We start from the raw sequence: 22053 nt of genomic DNA on the forward strand, positions 1-22053 counted from the left end.
TACCGTAATACTATAATATGGCAGTATATGGTAGGATCAGACAACCTACGGTTAAAGAACCCTAGGTGGTCAGAGAAAAAAAAAATTCAAAATCCCCCCCTCCTTTTCCTAGAACTGATAAAAAATAAACAGTAAAAATCCAACGTCAGATAGACACATCCCAAAATGTCAGATCTATCAAAATATAATAAACTGATATTCCCAGCGTTTAATTCCGTACTGGAAAATAGCGCCCACGTGTCCAAAAATGTTATTAGTGCAAGAAGAAAAAGAAAACAGTTTTTAGCACCAGAAGATAAAAAAATAAAATGATTCATTTTGCTAAGACAATGTTTTAATTTAAAAAATAATAAAACTTGTATAAAATTGGTGATCATACCAACCCCAAGAATAAACGAGACATGTCATTTGGGTTCAGAGTGAAAGCTGTAAAAACCACTGGCTCATTGTAACAAAACTGCAGATGCCATGCAGCCTCAGGTCTGACAAACACCCAAAGCTGTCATGGCAACCGATCTCTGCTCCCCGATTATGTCCCAGGGAGCAACGATCTGAACAAAGATGACATTGTAAGGGTTAACACCCGCAATCGGTGCTAGCACCGATCGCAGGTATTAGAAGCGTGTGTTTGCTGCAATATGTAGCAAACCCCACCTCTGTATGAAGAGGTATCACCCCATGAGCCCTCGTCATACAGTCCCCGCACCTCTGCGCCATACATGTACATGTGAAAGGGTACACGGAGAGGGTAAATTATGTGGTAGATTTCCATTAAGTGAATTTTGTTATATGTACTGTACTGATTTAAATGGGATATCCAGGGAAACATTGTTGTAGACTATTACATTTTTTTCCCAGTTTTTTTTAGAATAGTCCATTGATACGTGATGCAGGAAGTAATATCACCTTTTCACTTGCTACGACATCATGACCCCACAGGCATGTGACCACAAGAGGAGGGCAATTTTCTTCTCACTGTGTCAGATAATCATAACCAGTTACATTACCACTCACATTTTAACCCATGGACCAAACTTTTTTGACCCAAGGATTGTCTGTGATCAATTATTTTTAGATTAGTGGCCTTTAGGTGCTTTAATATTCCTAAAACTTACCTCTTACCTCTCCTCTGGTCACAAACACAACTCCTCAAGGAAAAGCTTGCCTCTGTTGGTAAATAGCCTCAAAATCAGAACCAAAAAACATTGCATTCAACTTGCCTAAGGTAGGTGAAATTACACCACACACATCAACTATAAGAAAAATATTTATTCACTGTATATATCCAATAAGACCTCACATTTAATATTAACAGTAAAAAAAAGCTGTTTTGATGTGTAAGTCTTAACAAGACTTCCAGAATCTCAATAGTTTCCCTTTGTTTCTGCATGTCACCAACATGGCATCAAAGTTCTCAAATTCACAGTTCAAGCTTATTTCACTATGCTGAAAACAAATCATGTCTGAGGTGGGACCTTTGGTGCTCGAGATTGTGCCAATAGTATGATCAAATTGGAATCTAATTAAAAATGTAGTACGTTAGAACTCTAAGACCTGAAGTTTTTCAACATCTTATCATACCTGAAATTTCCATAAATTTTCAGTACAAAGTCCATGAGCAAGAAAAAAAACAGAAGAAGTTTATTAAAATCAACTGAACATTCCTCCACGTATATGGACATTGTCACTCAGTCCTTGCTCAATCAGTTTGATGTCTTCCAGATCATCCTTTATTATACCTATCAAGTGGCTCAGTCCTTCTTGCTGTTGCTTTAAGTGCTGCAATAGAAAAAAAAAAAAAAAAGTGAGCAGTTGCACATCATACTCAGTCACAACCTTTTATTTTACAGAATATGGGATCCAATAACAGTGGGAAATTCTATCTGGTAAACCTAGAAGTCCTGAAAGCAACAGATCTAAACAGATTTCCCTGCCTAGACTCCACCTTCTGGAGCAGGACATTTATTATGTCCCCTTCAGAGAACAATAAGATTATTGTACTAGCATTTTACTGTCAACTGACAGGGCTTCTTTTAGAAGCACACAGGCATTGCTTAGGAGTATGGAGCCGCTACAGAAAACACTGGCAGTACACAAATGCATCCTGATGAGGTTCTATAACGCCAATCCAACGGGTTACAATGGCAATTAGTCAGGTATGGCTGCTGTTTTTCCATTGTCAACATGAAAACTCAACATTCTGCAGAAAGCTTTTCTAGACAATGACAAACATATGCCTCAGTTCCATGTAGGAGGGCTTGTTTGTCACATGGTATACTTTTATTATTTAAATACTTGGATTGTTAAGCTATATGTTATCCATGACTAAGGATGCGCCTAGCGTCTGAAATGCGTTGGAATTTTTTATGTCTTCCCATGTCTTTTAAAATGGACTGAATAAAGAAGTTATTTTATGCTGTGATCAACTTGGATTTGAGCTGGATCGTTTATCTGTTTTACTTGGATATCATTCGTCTGGGGCGAGGATCCGTGCTCTCCAACACTCAGCGTTCCACACGTGGTATGAGCTGGACTCCATCTCTTTATTCAGTGCAAGTGTCAGACATAAAAGCTCAGTAGTTTTTAAGGTGATAATTCTTTTAATTGAAAATAAATCCAAAAAACCCCTTAAAATTAAAAAATGGACATATTGGCGAATGGCTGTTGGGGCACCAATGATTTAGAGAATGGTACTGTTAGACAACCACATAAAAAAATACAAACTTACCTGCTTAATTTCCCTCAGGAGATCTCCATCTACATAGTATTTTTCTTCTGAGCGCACTGCGCCAAAGTGGTTCTGCATTCTGATTTGCGACATCAGTTCATTTAGCCTACCCTGTAAAGCAAATGTGACAGTGTAGTCATTCTGTAGGCAGTAAAACAGATACATCAAAATCCAGCAGCAGAATGAGCCGAGTTGTCACTGATCACAAGCAGTAATTGTTCTGACTTACCCTTTTATATCTAAAAACTCCATGCATTATTATTGTGATGCATAATGTAGACATTTTATAAAAAGTATTACTATAAATTTGCAGTGTTACCTTGAATTGAGTGGGTGCATTAAGTTCAGACTGGATAGTGTCAAGCTGCACACGAAGCTGTTCCTCCTCAGCTTGGATGGCAAAGCCGCTCTTCCGCTGGACTTCTTGCTTTATTAAAACCTGTTTACAGAGAGGATTATTCAGAACTTTATTTGCAAACTATTCATTTAATTCTAGAAAATATCATCAATACCACCTACATATCAGAAATGTCTATAATAAATCAAGAACATTTTTAACATTATTAACAAAAAAAAACAACAGTGTGCCTGTGCAGTTTGCCTGAGTAGTGTAGAGGGTGCGCCAGATTCATGAATTGTGTCACACATTCTTCATGAACCTGGTGGCCCCTGCACAGCTCTGAACAGAGTGCTCCAATTTTTTTTGGTACACCTTTAACAGAGTAGGCAACACACTTCTGTCAGAAACTGTATGATAAATGTGTTGCATGGTATGTGCACACGAATGCCCATTTCAGTGCAGTATAGTGCAGCTGCGACGCAAATGTGTCATGGGCACTTCTTAAGTACATATGCAAGCAATTTACACTGAAAAGCATATGCAAAGTCAGAGAGTAAACAGGTACAGGGGCTTAAAGGGAACCTGTCACCAGGGACCTCAGAAGCCCATCACACCTGCTATGCAAATCTGCCATTCCTAAGCATTTGCATTACAATATAATTGTGTGTTATAATATACATGTGACTTGCATGTATACAAACAGACTTGTAATGTCAGGAGCTGCCATGTTGGACTAAAGGCAAGTATATAAAGGCTCTTTTGTGGTTTAATTAAAACTGCTTCAACCTCTTTACAGGTATATTAGCTAACAATTAGCTATTCTGTACAGACAGGAAAGGATATAACTACTAGATTGGTGGAAGTCCCAGTACAGAGACCACCAATAACAAAACCAGGAGTTCTTACTAATTATGTATGGCTGTTGCTCCACTCAATTGGAAGAACTTGGGACCTAAAATCAGTGAGGGTCCCAACTTTCAGACCCCCCCACCTTTGCTGGGGGATAACGTGATATTGCCAGACAACCAAATTGAATAAAAATAGATAGTGGAAAGAAATGTAACGTTGACACCAGAATATTGCTAAATAAAAGGAAAGATTGGTACCTGAAGAACTCTATGGGAGAGCTCCATTAATTTCCGTTTGTACTGAGCTATTTTCGCCATGGTTGTTGCCTGATTTTTCTGTAACTCGCTTATGTCCTCAGATATAATCTGAAGTTGGAAATGAAATAATGTGAGAATACCAACATCTGCAAGTTTTCCTTTGGAGATACCATTTATAGACTAACACTTACATCTAGCCTGGTCTGGTGCTGCTTTGTCATTTGATCTTGTACTTTCAGTCTTCTGAGAAGTTCCTTAAAGCCAACCATAGCAACAGGGATCAACCTTTACAGAAAGAAAAAAAAAAAAGATTATCCAGTGTAATACCTTATTAGCCAGTAAATCGGCTAGTGACCTCGTAAATAAGTGTTCAATTTATAGATCCATGTATAAGTCCTTGGAGATAATCCCTGTAGACATGACAGCGGATCGATGTAAGAATACTGGAGGTCAGATGTTCTTCATAACATTCAGCCACTGAGCAATACAACATTTACATTGACTAAAAAGTTCTTTTCTATGGGCAGTTGCCTATATCCAGCAGATGCACTGTTAAATTAAATAATTTTACAATTAGACTTTGCTAAGTACACCAGATTTTATCCCATTATACTATTACCCCCCATCAGTTAGAGTATGACATTTCCTTTCTAGAATTCCTTTTCTATAAAACCATGCCCTTTTAGCTATAAAAAAAAATTTCCACCAGACTCACGTGAAAATGAGCAGAAATTAGTCATATTTAGCCGAGAGGAGTCAAGTTTAGAGTTGGCAAGGGGAGTTTCTCTATATCCAATACTATTGTACTTAGTTGATGTACAATCCATGCAAAAGTAGCAATTCCTGGTGCATTACAAAAAAAAAAATTGCAACCGTTTCCCCCCTTATGCCACACTCACGACAAGTGCGTGGAGAGGGGGCATGAAGAGGTTTGGGGCAATTTGCCATTTCTTTGCGTGGGCTATAGCAGAATTAAACCCCAGACAAAAGTCCGAATTTTAATCTTAGCTGAATCTCTGATTCTGTATTTCACAGAACCAAAAGCCGTGGTGTTCTAAAAGAGGAGATACCCGTTCACTTCACTACTTCCTGTAAGACTGTGTATGTTGGTTTTGGATGTGAGGGCAATATGCCCAGAATATGATTGGGGCTCAGAATAAGAATAATACAATGGATTTACTTCCATTTTTAAAAATGCTTTGTAGGATAAAGACGTGAATGTTATATCCAGATTACAAATCGGAAACATCCATGTCCTGCCATGGATTTTAAAGGACCTTAGTATACAATAAGAACACTTACCTATCCGGATCAGGGTTATCAATTTTTGCTTGATCCCAAATGACTGGCTCCACACCTTTAAACAAAAGAACTCAAATTCTAGTACATAAACACTTTAGGTAGCCCTCTGTCCCAAAATGTCTGATATGTCCCCTTATCTGACCCATAATTGTGCAAAGAAACGGGGACTGATATTGGTATAAAAGGGAAGTATTCTCAGCAATCTATTAGGGAAGCACTGTCTCTTTCTACCACGGTCTTAGTTTTTAGGACAATCTATACAGGTGTGAATGGAAAAATTAAAAAAATATATATGGATTTTAAAAGGAAAGGAACAAAATAGAAACTGAGGCGTAAAAACAAAAAATGCTATTAGTGGGAAGGGGTTAAATCCTTTCAATAAAAAATACCCACTTGTAGAAAGTGGAAAGTTCAAAACCAATAATATCCATGTTATCACTTAAGGACGTTATCATACACCGAGCAAATATTTATATAATTTACAGAATAATAGCCCATAGCCAAATGTTTAAAACCGGAGACTACATCATGTGACAAAAAAATGTTAAACTTTAGTCAATTTTGATTGAGATTTGAGCATTAAAAAGGACCTGTCACCCTCAAAAACGGCACTAGGAGCTGCTTACTCCGTCCCGCTCACTGCATAGGCCAGCAGTGACTGCCAAGCTACTGCCGAACGCCACGTGGCTGTCACCGCTCCCTCATGAATACACTGGACCATTTTGAGAGTGGTCCGGCATTTCCAGTGTACAGCGCACTGTGTCTGTTTAGCACTAGCAGCTTCTTACTTTAGTAAGCAGCTCCGAGTGCCGTTATTGAAGGTGACAGGTCCTCTTTCAAGCAAGAAGATCCTCAATTTGTTACGGTTCAGTAAATGTCTTCTGTGATCCCCAACTTGCATTGGTGCACATAAGGGTAAAAGCTCCTCGTATGCACTTCCCAGTAAAACCAAGGCTGCATAGTCGATAAGCCGAACTTCTCACTGCTCATTTCCCCCCAACATCGACTCCAGCTCCACAGTGCTGTTTTCCTGCTTGAGATAAATTTGGCCATTTCTTCCAAGTGCCTTATTCCTCTAATCTATAGCAGAGGAACTTCAATCCTGAGCATCTATAGAAAGTGCAGCCACATCTCAACTAAAAGGGTGGTCGGGGGTACACAAGCTGCACCAACAGCACCCTGCTGGCAGCTAGAGTCCAATGAGCACTTCCATTACTGGTCTCATCAGTATGGTGGGGGCCTCTAGTAGCTTCAGTCTGCTCCAGTTTCTGCGGTGGTATTTATTAATTTCTGGGGAGGTAGTTTGTGCTGTACTGAGGTTGTCGGTGCACCTAGGGTACTGGTTACATGTGTGGCCCCTTAAAGTTGACCAGTCAGATACCTAGGACCAATGAATGTTGCTTGGCCCTCACCCAAATCAGTAGATTAGGAACATAAATGTCTTAAAGGATATTTTATTTGTAGAACATATTATTTGTATTTCAAGTTGAGGATGGAGTGCTTCATCAAGAGAGACTCCACAGATTTAAGTAAAATACTGACTCATTCAGCAACAGTTAACACTAAATTAATTATAATACATCACGTCACAATCTAGCAATATTCAGTACATGGGATGAACAGCAGCATCCTAAAAAATTAGAAGCACTGAGCAAAATAGAGCACTTCTGCACTGCAAGAAATTGCTATAGTTCTCACGCCTACACCACCTCCAGCCATAGGAGGGTGTGAAGGGGCGCAGTGTGGAGCCATGGCGCGTTCCAGCCACTAACTTTCTAAAAAACTACAAACATTCACAGCTGCATGTTCGTAGGCTTTTACGCTAAACTACACAGGTCTGACCTGGCGTAGTTTTGTCTGCCAGCGCAGCATGGCTGGCAGATACATCATGAAGTCTAAGCCTCATGATGTATCTGCCATGGTGGTGGGGGGCAGGTTTTAACATATGCCGACATTAAATATCCCCTTTTGAGAGAAACATAAGGAGAACTGCAAGTCATTTATTCAGGTACAGAGCAAGTCCTGAGACTCCAGCAAATTGAGGATCACAGAAGGAGGTTATTCGACCATGAAACATTCTAAATCTTATTACTAAATACTTAAAGTTCCAAGCAGATTTAACTAAAGACAGGATGTAATTTGTCAAAATGTAATAATGCTCTGTGCTCGGAAACATTCAGTGGATAGTAATCAAATTCCAATGCTGACTAAATCTGCTCTGTGTTTAGGTCTATGAACATGCTTGTCTGCAAGCTGCCTTACAACAAGGAAAAAAAAAAAAGAGAGAAATGGGCACAGGCTGCTACCAGACTCCTACACATCATATGGACCATCATATGTATACACCTAACGTGCATGGGACCTTTCATCAAAAGCCACTTTTGTTATGACCACAATTAATACAAGTGCTTGAAGAAAGAATGAGTGGTGCCAGGTAGAGACTCCTTACCAGCAGGTGGATTCTGAAGAAGCTGTTTAATCTGCGCTGGGGATAGTTCCGTTCGGGCAATGGTCAGTGTAACTCCAAGTTGCTGCAGGTTGGATTTCACGTTGGCTTGTTCAAAGTGGTTGTTTAAAGCAGTAGCTGGGACTCTTCTAGAGGTGCCATTTGGTGAGCGCTCTACTACATAGATTATCACCTCTGTTCTAAAAAGTAAGAGACATTGAACAGACAAACCCTTTTATTCATGTGTTGATTATAAAGTTGTGGTTTTCATGTCTTACTGGTCATCAGGCATCGTTTTCACCCCTTCCACGTTTACAGTGAGGGTCTGGTGTCCTCCTAAGATTTTGTGCAAAGATTCCACCAACTGCTGCTGCTGGGCACGGATTTCGGCTTCCTTCTTATTAAACACAAGCTCCACAAGACCATCTTCATCCTTGTTGTTAGGTATGCAACTGAAACCTACAGCCTATGAAAAGATATTTACAACAAGCATTGTAATACTATAAATCCAGGAAAATCATTCATGCATGCCAAAAAAATACCAGTCACCCATCTACACTTTGCAGTCAATGGAGAAGATTTACCAGATTTTGCCAGCACACAAAGCACCATTATGTCATAAATTTTAACTTGTGCATTGTACAGGGATTCTCTTTTTGACCTGTTATACACTGCACCTCATTACACCGTCATCTTATACAAGACACAATGAATGAGGGTTTCTACACCATTTTTTTTATTATGTCCTTTGGAATGTTCCAGCAATCACCAGCATCCCCCTGCCCCCCTTAGGGCATCGCCGGCATCCCCCTGCCCACCTTACTATATAGCCAATCCAATTTGTTTCAGTATCACCATCTTTATATTAAGGGAGCATGGGGGCTGCCAACTACATACTAAGGGGGAAGATGGCAAACAAAAAAAAAAAAAAAATTATTTAATAGAAAAATTAAATAAAAATGCCCCAAATTCCATTAACACATAAAATGACAATGTGAAAAAGATCAAAATCATAACACAATCCCCACACATATAGAATCACCAAATCCGTAACGCCTCGCAGAATAAAATTAAATTGAACCCACACAATGGAAGCGGTAAAAAAAATAAATGTTAAAAACCCCACAAAAAAATTATGAATTTTTCATATTACATTGCACAAAAATGCAATGCAAAGTACTACATGTCCCTCAGAAAACAAGCCTGTAGAGTAAAAATTAAAAAAAAGTGTTATGCCATATGGCAGTGATGGCGAACCTTTTACAATTTACCTTTTACAGAGTGCCCAAGCTACATCCAAAATCCACTTATTTACCGTGAAGTGCCAGCATGGAATTTTATACAGTAACTTACTGCTACTTGTTCTTCCACATCTTTCAATTGTATCGGGTGCCTGAGGCCACCAATATAGTTGACAGAAGGAAGGCAAATTCAAACTATCATTGTAGCTTCTTTCCAGGGCCTCACTGTACAGGAAGAATGGTGGGTGCAGCAGGATGACCTCCAAAGATAATGCAGTTCTGTCAACACCTTCTTACTTTCCCCGCAGTTCCAAACAGCCAATGAAGTGTCACTTTAAAATAACGCTGAGAGCAGCATCTCTTAAGTTGAAGATTCAATGTTTGGTGAACTCTGTCCTTGGACAATGGCCTGAGTGCCCGCAGAAAGGGCTCCGAGTGCCACCTCTGGCACCCGTGCCATAGGTTCGCCATCACTGCCATATGGTATACGGTGATGTAAATGATAGATTTTTCCGTCTATTAGGATTTATTTTGAGAAATTTAGTAAAGCGTAAAAAAATATTTTAAGTATGGTGAACACATACAAAAAAAGTCAAAAATCAATCACACAATGGGGGAGATTTATCAAAAGTGTCTCAGAGGAAAACTGTCCTAGGTGCCTATAGCGACCAATCAAATCACAGTTTTCATTTTCCCACAGCAGTTTATAACATGAAAGTCAAGCTCTGATTGGTTGCCATGAGCAACTAGAACAGTTTTGCTCTCAAACGGTTTTGATAAATTCCTCTTAATGTGTATTGTACAATGAGCAGAGCAGGTCTCCCCCTGCAGGGAATGGGAGACATGTTCTGCTTATTGCATCAACCAGTTAAAAGAAATAACTGAGGGTTCCTGAAAACACTCACCAGAGCCGCCCTGGCTCATTTGCATAATTTTAGATCATTCCACAAACCTAGATGCTGAGCAGGATAAAGGGACACTTCTATCGCCAATTGGCTTAAACTTTTAGTGGGCAGACAATAGTTTTATCAATGTAATATTGCATGATTTAGCTCTATTTACACCGAACCTCTGAGGAAGGTACAGAAGAACTCAGATTTTCATTGGTTTATGGTAGCAATGTTGGAAAATACTGCTAACCATAAAAGAAAACCAAAAATGACATTCTATGCTACATAATGGCTAAAAGTCAATGATATAGATATTTACCTTAAACCTACAAAAAGGATTTTCCTGTGAGAACTCCACAGGAGCGATATTATTACTGAAGTATCCTTTCCCGGTTCCCCAAAAAGCCTGAAGTTGGTTCCACTTGGCCAAGATGGCATCTCTCTCATCCCCAAGCAATGTCGGTGCAGACAGTGCGCTTGCTGTGTTGATAAGCTGAGTCTGCTGGTTAGGATTTTGCACAGACTGGTTGAATAAACCACCTCCAAGCGCTATCCGAAGAAGACACATGGAAAAAAAAAAAAAAAAGTTGTGTGCAAGCAACAACAAAAACAAACAAACAAAACACAACTTTCATAATTGTATACTAACCACTCTGTTGCTGCTGTTGTTGTTGAGGTTGAGTGCCAAAGCCCCCAAAGCCCAAACCAGTTGATAAAGTGGTATTGAGACCAGGGTTTGTTCCTGTTGTGCCAAAAGCGCTTCCAAATCCGAATGCCTTGTTTTGGGTGTTACCGAATAAACCTAAAATGGAGAATACAATAACTTTGCACTGCCCATAAATATGTGACACAAATGGGCACCATATGCTATGCTTAACCAACATTAAAATAACTTATTGGGCTGTCATTCTGGGTTTTACAGAAACAGACCAAAAAGTTTCTATTAACGATCTTATTAATGTCAATGTTAAGTCCACAAAACTTTACCTGAGCAAGTACAGAACCCTAATAGGATCATCCACATTATACTTTACTCTGTTAAACTTTGGTATTCACGGCTGGGAGTGGTGGGTCAAATGAAGTCAGTGCCGCAGGACTCTGGACTTCCTGAGACCACCATATTACCATATCAGGGATGTGTTCATTTACTTGGCATAGTCCCTCCAATCACGGTTACAGGAATGGTTATGACAGAGAGGGCGTGCAGACTATAATCACTGCACAACCCCCTCCATTCACAGGAAGATAGCAGAACCTCATAGGAAGTCCAAAGTCCTGCAGCTGTACAGAAACTTGACCCAGGTATGCACCATATGGGGGATATCATTAGGGTCTTGTTCTTATCCTATAAAAATTTCACAATAGTGGCTCACCCCTTTTCCAATGTAAATGGATTCAATATCTGAATCTGTAACAGTGTAAGTGAAAGGAGCCCCAGTCATGTATGTGCACTGGCAACTCATGCAGTGAGATTTTCGGGTCTGCTGATCATATATGATCAAATTGGATCATGTATGTCAGACCCCCAGTGATCAGACATCCATTCTCTTTTGTATTGCCAAGTGCTTTTGAAGGGAAACCCCCCTTACACCACCTGCAATATTGCATGGACTGAACAGAGGCAGTGGCATCAGGAAAGCAAAATTCCATTCCACATTCTACAACTAAAAGCTTGTGGATTAGGTTCTTGTGAATGTGTGTGGCAGGTATATCTTAAAAACCAAATGTCCAGTACTATTGAAAGGTGCGTATCGCTTACCGGTAGTGCCAGTGTTGGTCGGAGCAGAGAAACTAAAACCAGTGCTAGACGGTGCTGTAGTTGTGGTGGTTCCAAAGCCACCAAATCCACCTGAACAAAAAGAGAAGTCATCACACAAACAATGTGAAGGACGAAGAAAAGCAATGCAAACAAAGACAAAACTGCATCCACATGAACACTAAAGGAACAAAGATACACATGTGAGTAATGGCTGCAGGACAAGAACAGTGTTTGACCCATTGCCATGCTGTATGAAAAGACAGAGTGATTGAAAGGACAGGAAAAGACTGAATGAGAGAAAATTATGAAGCTATAAGCTGAGGGAACACCAAGATTATTAATATCCTACAGCACTGCCACTGCTCACCCCTCTCACAAGCCCTCCAATCTAGAAGCAGAGATACAATGCAAATACTAGACAATTGCAAATCTGGCCCCATGTCCTGAGGCAACACAGCTCATAACTTATTAAAAACCTATCTGTTACCATAAAGTAATATTAACGGGACTGGCAGAAAAGCAACAAACATAGGAACAGAAAACAAGCCAGGTGACAAAGCCAGTATCAACAAGTGTTTCCTGAGGGATAGAATCAAACCTAACTGCACCGTGATCCCTGAGGGTGCGGTCACACGTCGCGTTTACCCCATGCGTTTAAAAACGCATTGGAATAGCTGAAGAGCGATTTGCCGAATTAAACAGCTGTTAACACTTGAGTTATCAAAACACAAATGTTAAAGAGAACCCGTCATGCAAAATAACCCCCCTAAACTAAATATATTTTCATAAACTGCCATTAGAGAGCATTGCCTCTATCCCTTCATTGTCCCTCTACATGCCTGTAAACCTAAGCAATGAGGTCCTAAAGCTGTATGCAAATGATCTGTGAAATGTCCAATGAAGCATTAGCATATTCAAGCTGTCCACTCTATTCATGAGTGGGAGGTACCGCCACACCCCCAGTGCATGACTGACAGCCTGTATAATGATGTGATGCTGTATTATGATGTGCTTCCTGGTACTGGTGGCCACGCCCCCTGCAGCCTGTGTGTGTGTGTTTAGGAGAGATACAATAGCTCCAGGCAGCCATGTTACAGCAGAACATGTCAGATTCATGTGTAGCTGATGTCTGTGTCTCTCACCTGTATATTAGGAGGATGCAGCACACACACTAGCCATGCTTTACTATACATTACACACAGACATGGCAGGGGGAGGAGAGGGGAGGGGTAACAGGGGTGACATCACTGCCGCCGACTATGTGACCAGCCTCATTTACATGATAAAAAATAGATGATTTTACAATGAATAATGTATGAAATAACTAGATAAAGGCTGTGATGGGATCCTTGTGAGCTGCTCCAACAGGTAGTGGTGACAGGACAAGTGACACAGACCTGATGACAGGTGTCCTTTAACGTTTACGTTAAATGCATGCGTTACCCGCGATGTTAACACATGCGTTAATGGTTGCGCTTTGTAAACAAACACACGTGTTAACAGCTGTTTAATTAAGCAAATCACTATTCAGCTATTGCAATGCGTTTTTAAACGCATGCATTAAACGCGACTTGTGACCGCACCCTGAAGAGGCACCTAACAATGTACCGTGTTTTCCCGATAGTAAGACGTACCCCGGAAGTAAAGCGTAGTAAATTGTACCTGCATCAGGACCATGGACAACATACAGAGGCAGGGGGAGCAAGGAGCGGAGGGAGGATTGGTGGCTGCTGGCAGGAGTCTGATGTCGGCGGGCGGGAGCTCGATGCAGGATCCGGGAGCGGAGGGGTGGAAAGCAGAGGTATGTGGGGGGCGGGTTGGTGCCGGCAGAGGCCGGGGCATATTGAAACATGCAGCCTCCGTACCCTCATGTGCAGCCTCTGATTGGACCAGCGGCTCCTTCACGAGGGAGAAGAAGCCATACCTCTACCCAGCACCGCAGAGGAATTGATCCGATTGCCATTACGGTACCAGGTGCTGTAACCCTATGGGAGACGGTGTGGGATACTGTATGGGGCTGCAACCCCATGGAAGGCTGTGTGGGATACTGTATGGGGCTGCAACCCCATGGAAGGCTGCGTGGGATACTGTATGGGGCTCAGACTGTTCGTTCTTACCGTTTTTCATTGTTTTACATGTTATACATGGAAATACAGTCATGATACAGTTGTAACAAGACATTTTTGGCACTTGCTTTTACCGTATAAAATTGTTTTGTGGTGAATACCATACTGTTCAGGTTGTTAATAAAAGTTAATTTTATGGTTAAAACAAAAATCGACATTTTTTTCCCAATAGAAGACATACCCCGATAGTAAGACATAGTGGGACTTTTGAGTGTAAAAAGAATGTAAGACACTGTCTTACTTTCAGGGAAACACGGTATGTAGTTGAATAAGTAATTAGTAGTTGATAAGTAGAGGCAGGCAGCACCAATTTGAAAAGTTGTTAAGATGTGCATCTCGCTATTGAACACAAAGCAAGATAAATCATAGACATCCTGGATAAAGATGACATACAATTACTACGACCACTTATATATTAAGGTGAGGATCTTAAAGTTTTCGCTGAGCACCTGCAGGTGGCATTAATTGCAATATCTGCACTTTACCAGACAAAGGGTCCCACCAAACCCTAAACTTACAATGAGATTACAAGGAACATGTATTTCCAACAAATGGCAACAGGTGGAATATGTGTGATAAAATGCAGTGGTCCAAGAATAGTGGCAACATGTAAGCAAATGTAAACTATTGCATTTCACTCATCGATCATTTATATATGAACTACAATAGGTGGCAATGCCTGCTAAAAAGACAGTATGCCCAAAGACCCCAACAATGCATCAGAGCTGCAAAGTATATATGGATTTTATAACAGCTGTCAATAGTATGAGGATCAATGGAAAACGGCTGAGTGTGTTCATAGAGTAGAACCACTAGACACCAATGATCACTGGAAGTACCACCATTGACCAAAAGACCAGTATTCTCATATAGGATAAAAGCAGCGGGAAGCAGGCTCGACAATTATGTAGAACAGGTGGTAGTTATCCAGTGAACAGTTTTCCTTGGCTATGTTTTGTCAAACCTTCCCCCCCTAAATCTAGGAAATGAAAGCATATTCACTTCCTGTGACACAATAGTAAATGGAGCACAGCTCAGTCTCACCTGTGGAAAGATAATTTGACACTGTGCTGTGTTACGTTGGAATATCAGCAAGTGACAGAAGTTTTATTTTTTTTTATTTAGAAAACTATCGGCAGTGGAGGCAGAGGTGTAAAAGGGGGGAATACTCGCCTTGCCATCACAACTCCTGGTTAGTCTACTGACTCTCCCAAGTGTGCCAAAAATTTTAGAGGTTATGTGACCTCAGAGGAACATCAGGTCTCAATTACAAGCAAGAAATGGCATCTCCATGGTGCTCCAAGGCTATATCAGTCCTATGGCAGCCAAAGCAGGAGAATTATACTTTTTTTTGTTGTTCTACCCGTCACAGTATTTAAGAAATAGATAGAAAGACTATGATATATCAGGTGTGGGGTGCAAGGATGAATAGAAGTGTTACCACTTTTTTACTCATTAGATAAATCACTCTTAAAATGTTCACATAGTAACTATTTAGGTTGTTGCTTGGTTTGGGCCCCAGAGGGAATTTTATTTGGATTCACTGAAATTATAACAAAAACACATCAAATTTTTCTAATATTTTCTGATTGAGGTTTTATTTCTTCCGCTAACAGTCCATGATTATAGAGGCTGCCATATTATCTGAGCACTAGTGACATTATTTAGACTCCTGGTCATAGACAGCAATAGTCTACAGCTTCATCACTGGAGAGATCCATAGGCAGTTTTCTAGACATAATCTGTGCAGATCGGAGGTGTAAATTCACAGGGAATGCACTGCATGCACACAAAAAGAGCTAATACACGTGCAGTGGACCATGTATACTGCAACAGTTACGATATGTGATAAAGGAAGATGCAATGGCTGATGTAAATGGAGTCTATGTGTAGTCTATGGAAAAAAAATATATATATAATGAAAAGAATAGCTATAGAAGTGAAATCTATTTTTATATATCTATTTTCTATGTTGGCCTCGCATATTTATGCCCATTATATGCATATTACATTGGTACTACGTTTTATACTATATTCTTTTTCTGTACTTACGTTCTCAAGACTATGTTACTATTGGGCCATGTATATTATTGTTGGTACTTATTTTTGTGTTTATTTCAGTGTCTGAAGAAGGTCTAAGTTTAGACCAAAACATTAAACACATTATCGATTTCTCTTCAACGTTCTGATTAAAGTTTTCACTATTGCATTACATATGAGTGCCATGTTGCTCTTTTTAGAAACTGGAGAAGAAGAAATGATAAATCTCCCACATAATATAAATCACACTTTTTGACCTATAAGAAAAAAATCTTGCTAAAAAGTGTCCGTGTCTTACAATCCAAAGGTTAGGAGTACCCTGCACTGCTCAACCCTCCTGACCGCTGTAATGCAGATAGGGTGAAGTGCTAACAAAGCATTTCATCTGGTCACAAAAAGAGTGGCATCTATGTACTGCTCTATCCCTCTCCTAGCACCCTAACCGTAAGGTACAAGGACCTTGTTTGACATCATCGGGTCATGGGACAGTCTCAAGTGTGTGTGTGAGTGAGTGAGTGGCCAAGGTGATCTGAGGATATACAGGGGGTTTAGTAATTATTAGTGGTTGAGTGGAGGGAGGTATAACGTAGCAGAGCTGTGTGTGCATAGATGTAGCAGATATATGTACAATATAATTTTTCTTTTTTTAAGTCCGAATATGGGGTGTATGTTCAAATCTGAAAAAACATGTTACTTGTGTTCACACAAAAGCATCTTTGTAACTAACACATTGCAGACTTGGCAATACTTTCTTAGCATATTAAAATATGTATCAAAGCTGTAAAATAACCATTGGGGTCAGAACAAGTGGTTACCTACTGCTAGTTCTTGGAACACTGCATTAAATAGATTATGACAAACATTACATACATTGTTTTTTTCTCTACCTGCACTTGCCAAGGTGTTACCAAAATTGAAGGGCGGAGCTGGAGCAGTGGAAACACTGAAATTCCCAATGTTAAAGTTTAATGTAGGGTTAGCAGCTAGTCCAAACCCACCAAAGTTAAACCCAGTAGTGTTGGAGGTCGCTGACTCAAGCCCTCCAAATCCTGACGAGAGGGAAGCATGAAGAGAAGGTGGCAGGAATAAAAACAGGTTTAGAAGAGGAGAAGAGAAATAAATGTTCAGCACATGTGATAGAGCGACATGTACAACACATCCAGCATTAGAGAAAGCTAGGGTCCCAAACAGTCTTCCCACATTTACATAATTGGGATGTGTGCAGTTGTATGTTATCTTATCTATGTCACTTCTCTACAGCAATATGTCAAATATGTCATAGAAGAGAATCAAACTGAACAATTTCAGATCAATCTAATTCAGATATTAGATAAAGCCATGAAATTCTTCCATGTTAGGGCTCTTTCAGACTGGCGTTGTTTTTCACATCTATTGTTCAGTGATTTTCACAGATGTCTTACTGAACCACTGATTTCCTTGGGTGTTTTCACATTGGCTTTTATTTTCACTGACCCATTGTCCGTGGAAAAAAGTTTGAAACATGTCTGTTGATTTTCACAGATATGCAACACGGAAGGCAATAGAAGTTTATGGGTCTGCAAAAAAAAAAAAAAAAACCCTGATGACAGGTCACTTTTTTTTCACCGATGAGACTGGAAAACCATGTGTTCCGTTTTTAAACCAATGCTAGAGGTTTTTTTTTTTTGCAGACAAAACCCAACAGGTGCACATTGCACACGCCAACGTAAAACCACCCGAAGGCCTCATTCACAGAGGCTTGGGGGACGCATAGGCCGGCAATGGGCGCACAGCGCGGTACCGTTCCATGCACGAGAGAAAGATGGGGCATGTCCTATCTTTCCCCGGAATCCGGCTCCGAGCGTCATACATCTATGCTATGGAGAGGGGCGGGGGTGAGCAGTGTTCACCCCATCCTCCTCTCCCGGGCACCGATGTGTGCCCGAATATAGTCTAATACTACAATTCATCTGGAAGTCTCAGGAGCTGGACCCATATAAAAGCAATAGTTTATGCAGATTCAACTCTTCAAACTGTTCCAGATATTGTGGAAGGTTTAGAGGTGGTCCAATGAAAGAAAAATTATCAGCAAAGCTTAGATACGACGCATAGAGAATAGCCTAACTCTGACTCAGCTTAAAGGAAATCTACCATTTGTTATTATGCATTGTGAACCAAAGATACCTTGAGAATGCTGTAGATACAATGATGCAGAAACACATCTTGTTTAGTCCCAGAACTGAGTGGTTTTGCTCAAAAAACAATGATCCAATTCAGGACCTTGGAATAGCTGGGTGCCCTGGCTGACATACATAAACACATTATTTCCGCATACACAGGAGCTGCCTGCACTGTTCAGACAGGACTAATCAACCTGAGCAGGATGACCCATACACAGCAGCTAGGGGATGGTGCAGCAATTGATTATTCTGCATGGCTGAGAAAACATAGTGATGATGTATTCTCAGCTTATGCTGGGTGGGACACTGCTGAAGCAGTGTATAAATAGGGTGAGGAGTAGTGCTGAGCAACCCCAAGGAGTAAGAGAGCCTCATTATAATTTTATCATTGTTTTTTCAGCAAAACTACTCAGTTCCGGGATTAAACAAGATATATTTCTGCACCAGCATAGCTACAGCATTCTCAATGTATGTTTGGTTCATAATGCCTAAAAACAAGGCAGATTTCCTTTAATTGAACCCATTGCATGAAAGCGATCTATGGAGCGAGTTCAGTGTAGCCGAGGTCAGTTCGAGTAAAGCTGTTACACAGACTATTTCTGTAACCAATGAAATGGGCATGATAATAAAAAGAACACAAAAATAAAGTAACATTGCTATTACCGCCAAATCCTGTTGATGTCGCTGTGGTAGTAGCTGTGCCAAAGCCGAAACCTGATGCGGTTGTTTTTGGAGTAAAGTTTCCCAGGGAGAAACCTGTGGTAGCTGTTGGATATGTTAATATAATGTCAGTGAAATAACCAATCATTTCCATGCACTAAATGCTAAGCAGTCTTATGTATTTATAAGATTCCCATAGAAATGAATAGAGATGCCAACTTCCTATCCACACAGTCTGTGGGTCACTTACTAGATTCTGGTAACATTACCTTCATTTACATCACTTATCTCGGTACGTTTACACATGCGTTTTGTGTTGACAGCAATACAATCAGGCAAATCTCTTCTCACACGTGGCGTTTTGAACCCGTTTTTTGGGCCATTTTTAAGCAGTCGGCTAAAAGAAAACACATCCATTTGACGCGTTTTAATTAAGATAATTGGTGAAACCAGTCAAAAATGGTTAGATTTTCAAAAAACGCATGTGGTTTTTAAGACTGCTTAAAAATGCCCAAAAAACGGGTTCAAAACGCCGCCTGTGCCGCCGGCCTTAGGCTACATTCACAAGAACATATGGGGGACGTATATACGTCACCCATACATCGCAATGGCCTCAGGGCGCCGTACGGGAGCGGTAAGGTGCAGCACACATGCATGTCCTATCTTTTGACTGAATACGTCGCCGGGCTCTATATTAGCAGCGCTCTCCCCGGCACCAATGCATGGTACGGCGGGCATACATCATCTGAATGCAGCCTTATTCTTGCTACAAATTTATGACCAATTGGTGTTACCAGGGAGCAGGACTCCATCAGACTGTAGAAAGGAAATGGTAACACTCATTTCTACAAGGAATAATACATGGTACAGCACAACATAAAGTTAGAAAAGATGCACCAGCATTATAACATTAAGATCAATGAATAGACATGAAGGAGAAGAGACAGCCATCAGTATATAACATCTCCACCCTGCATCCCACATACACAAGAGCCTGGGCTGAGCTCTCATCAAAATGACTAAATGTGTCTTTCCGTTTCATTTTTCACTGTATAATATTTTCTATCCTTGTATTTCTCAGCAGCTCTGCTGTCAGTAACTAGAACTATTTATTCATCCGCTGTAACACAGGCCAGCTATCTCATGCAGTCCCATGTAACTGTCAGAAGTCCCAGACAAATCTCTCCCACAAGCATTCAACGCCTCCTTGTCCCCGCGTGTTTTCCGTCCCTCACTATCTGTCACTAGTGCTATGGCAGACATTCCCTCACCCTGGTTGGCAGCGGTCCCCGTCGTGCTACCAAAGCTGAACGCCATGTTACTGTTAGGCCACACAACCGCTTACAACGAGATAGCGAGAAACGCGGTTCGCACAGCAACAAGACGTCTGCGGGGCCAGGCGCATGCGCACGTCAGTCGCACAGGAAATGCCCTCACCGCCAGACTTCCTCATTGAACGTCACCACACGTTCGCCGCCACCTTGGAAGAGGGCAAAGGGAAACAGCGGCTGCTATTATGAAATAGTTGGGTGATTGCTACGTATCATAGAGCTAACTGTGTCAGAAAATAGGAGCAACCAATTAAAATGAACAAGCAATCAGGTTTTTAAATTATATAAATTTTTTAAATAATAATAAATTAATAAAAATGCCCCTAAGCCCCATAAACTTTACATGTATAGCATCACCGCCCCATGTTGCAAAAAAAAACATGTCCCTCAAAAAAAAAAAAAAAAAGCCATCAAGCAGCTCCGTAGCAAAAAACTTAAAAATGTTATGCCACTTGGAAGACGGAGTTGCAAAAATGATATGCGCTAGCATCGCATTTATCTCCGACGTTAGTGCACAGGAGGGTGGAGCTCGGGCCAATCGCATATGCGTTTCCCGGAAAAACGCATGTGATTCTCTGGAAACGCATATGTGATGGGCCCGAGCCCCGTCCACTGTGCGCTAGCGTTGCGTTATGAACGTGCCCTAACAGTGTTCAAAAGTTATAACAATATAAAACGACGTAAGTCACAATACAAAAAATGGGGCTGAGCCATAGGGCGCATTCACACTATCCGTTGCGTCAAGTTGTGCGTCGCGTTTTTGACGCATTCCACTGGCTTCAGCCTTGATCACATGCTAAGGTTACATTGCGTTTCCACTGCATCTGCTAAAACGCAATGTAACCTTAGCATGTAATCAAGGCTGAAGCCAGTGGAATGCGTCAAAAACGCAACGCACAACGCGACTCAACGTATCGTGTGAATGTGTCCTTAAGCTATAAACTGGCCAAGTCCTTAAGGGGTTAAAGCAATGGGGGGCATTTACATAAAGTGTCAGTGTCTGTACTGGCTTGGTTACTGACTTGCTCTCGGAAAGGAGACACATATTTAATATTGTGGAGCTGTGCAGATATATTTCTTGTGCTAAGACCATTTTCTGTGAAATGTGTCTAGCAGTCGCTGAGGACCCTGCCCTGGAGTGGAGTAATGGCCGCTGCGGCAATGCATCAGTGGCTGACCTCGTCCGACAGCTCTTCCAGTCTGAATTGGACGCCAGAAGGACAGGCAGCAGACATCCTAATGTGAGTGCAATAGCATGGTTATGTCCGCACCAGACCAAATTTCTTATGGTCTACTTTCCGTCAGTTTGCAGAGCCCAAAAAATGGCTACGACACATATTCATTGGGGGTCATTTACTTACCCGGTCCTGTCACGATCCAGCAGCGCGTTCTCCAAAGAGGATTTGGGTCTGATGGGATTCACTAAGGTTGTGCGCCCGATGTCCACCAGGTGTCGCTGCTGCGCTGAAGTCCGCTGGAGTTCACCAACCTATTCCCGGTGCATGTGAGTGATTGATCTTGCGACAATTCGTTTTTTAAAATTCTGCGGCCAGGCCCCCCCGATTTCCGTTGCATGAAAATCTGATCGCGTGTGTAAAAATCCCGGGACAATTCGGCGCAAATCAGAAAATCGGACCCTTAGTAAATGTGCCCCATTGTGTCTGAGTTTCCACTCCCCCAAAGCCACGCCCCTTTTTGGAGCAGAGTTGAAGCAGGTGGAAAAAGTCATTTTTTTTTCTTGTGTCACCAGCTAATAAATAGGTCAGAGAGCAGAATGTGCAGTAAAAGCGACACAAAACTGGCAGAGTCACATTAGTATATGGTGCAGCATAATATATCAGTATAATGATACCGGACACTGCTATTGTGGACCGACTGTGGATAGGCCTCAGGGCGCTGTCCCACGTTGTGTTTTGCCGCTGGTG

At 41.1% G+C, this 22053-nt stretch overlaps 1 protein-coding gene across 4 annotated transcripts; it reads right to left on the bottom strand.

The window, feature by feature from the left end:
* Positions 1-1249: 1249 nt before the first annotated feature.
* NUP54 (nucleoporin 54) lies at positions 1250-20356 on the bottom strand. Of its 4 annotated transcripts, none has more exons than XM_072116260.1 (14): positions 20235-20356; positions 18801-18902; positions 16866-17027; positions 11813-11902; positions 10703-10855; positions 10373-10602; positions 8201-8388; positions 7926-8122; positions 5477-5531; positions 4366-4459; positions 4175-4282; positions 3048-3167; positions 2729-2839; positions 1250-1779 (listed from the first exon to the last, which is right to left on the bottom strand). In XM_072116260.1, the coding sequence occupies exons 1-14, from the start codon at positions 20248-20250 to the stop codon at positions 1651-1653; spliced, it is 1755 nt and encodes a 584-aa protein (XP_071972361.1). In that variant the 5' UTR covers positions 20251-20356; the 3' UTR covers positions 1250-1650. The 4 variants fall into 4 exon arrangements, with proteins under 4 accessions (XP_071972361.1, XP_071972353.1, XP_071972379.1 ...); XM_072116252.1 differs by lacking the exon at positions 20235-20356 and adding an exon at positions 20069-20228; XM_072116278.1 differs by lacking the exon at positions 16866-17027 and having other exon boundaries at positions 20235-20352.
* Between the last annotated feature and the right edge of the window lie 1697 nt (positions 20357-22053).

This window comes from Engystomops pustulosus, chromosome 1, assembly GCF_040894005.1.
Source record: "Engystomops pustulosus chromosome 1, aEngPut4.maternal, whole genome shotgun sequence".
Classification (NCBI taxonomy): Eukaryota; Metazoa; Chordata; class Amphibia; order Anura; family Leptodactylidae; genus Engystomops; species Engystomops pustulosus.

What these genes read in the sequence shown, in the direction of transcription:
- NUP54 (XM_072116252.1), bottom strand. Translation starts at nt 20,114, where the DNA reads ATGGCGTTCAGCTTTGGTAGCACGACGGGGACCGCTGCCAACCAGG. An exon ending in GGGGACCGCTGCCAACCAGG is followed by an intron (nt 18,903 to 20,068) that starts GTGAGGGAATGT and finishes CATATCCAACAG; the next exon opens with CTACCACAGGTTTCTCCCTG. An exon ending in AGCACCAGACCAGGCTAGAT is followed by an intron (nt 4,283 to 4,365) that starts GTAAGTGTTAGT and finishes TTCCAACTTCAG; the next exon opens with ATTATATCTGAGGACATAAG.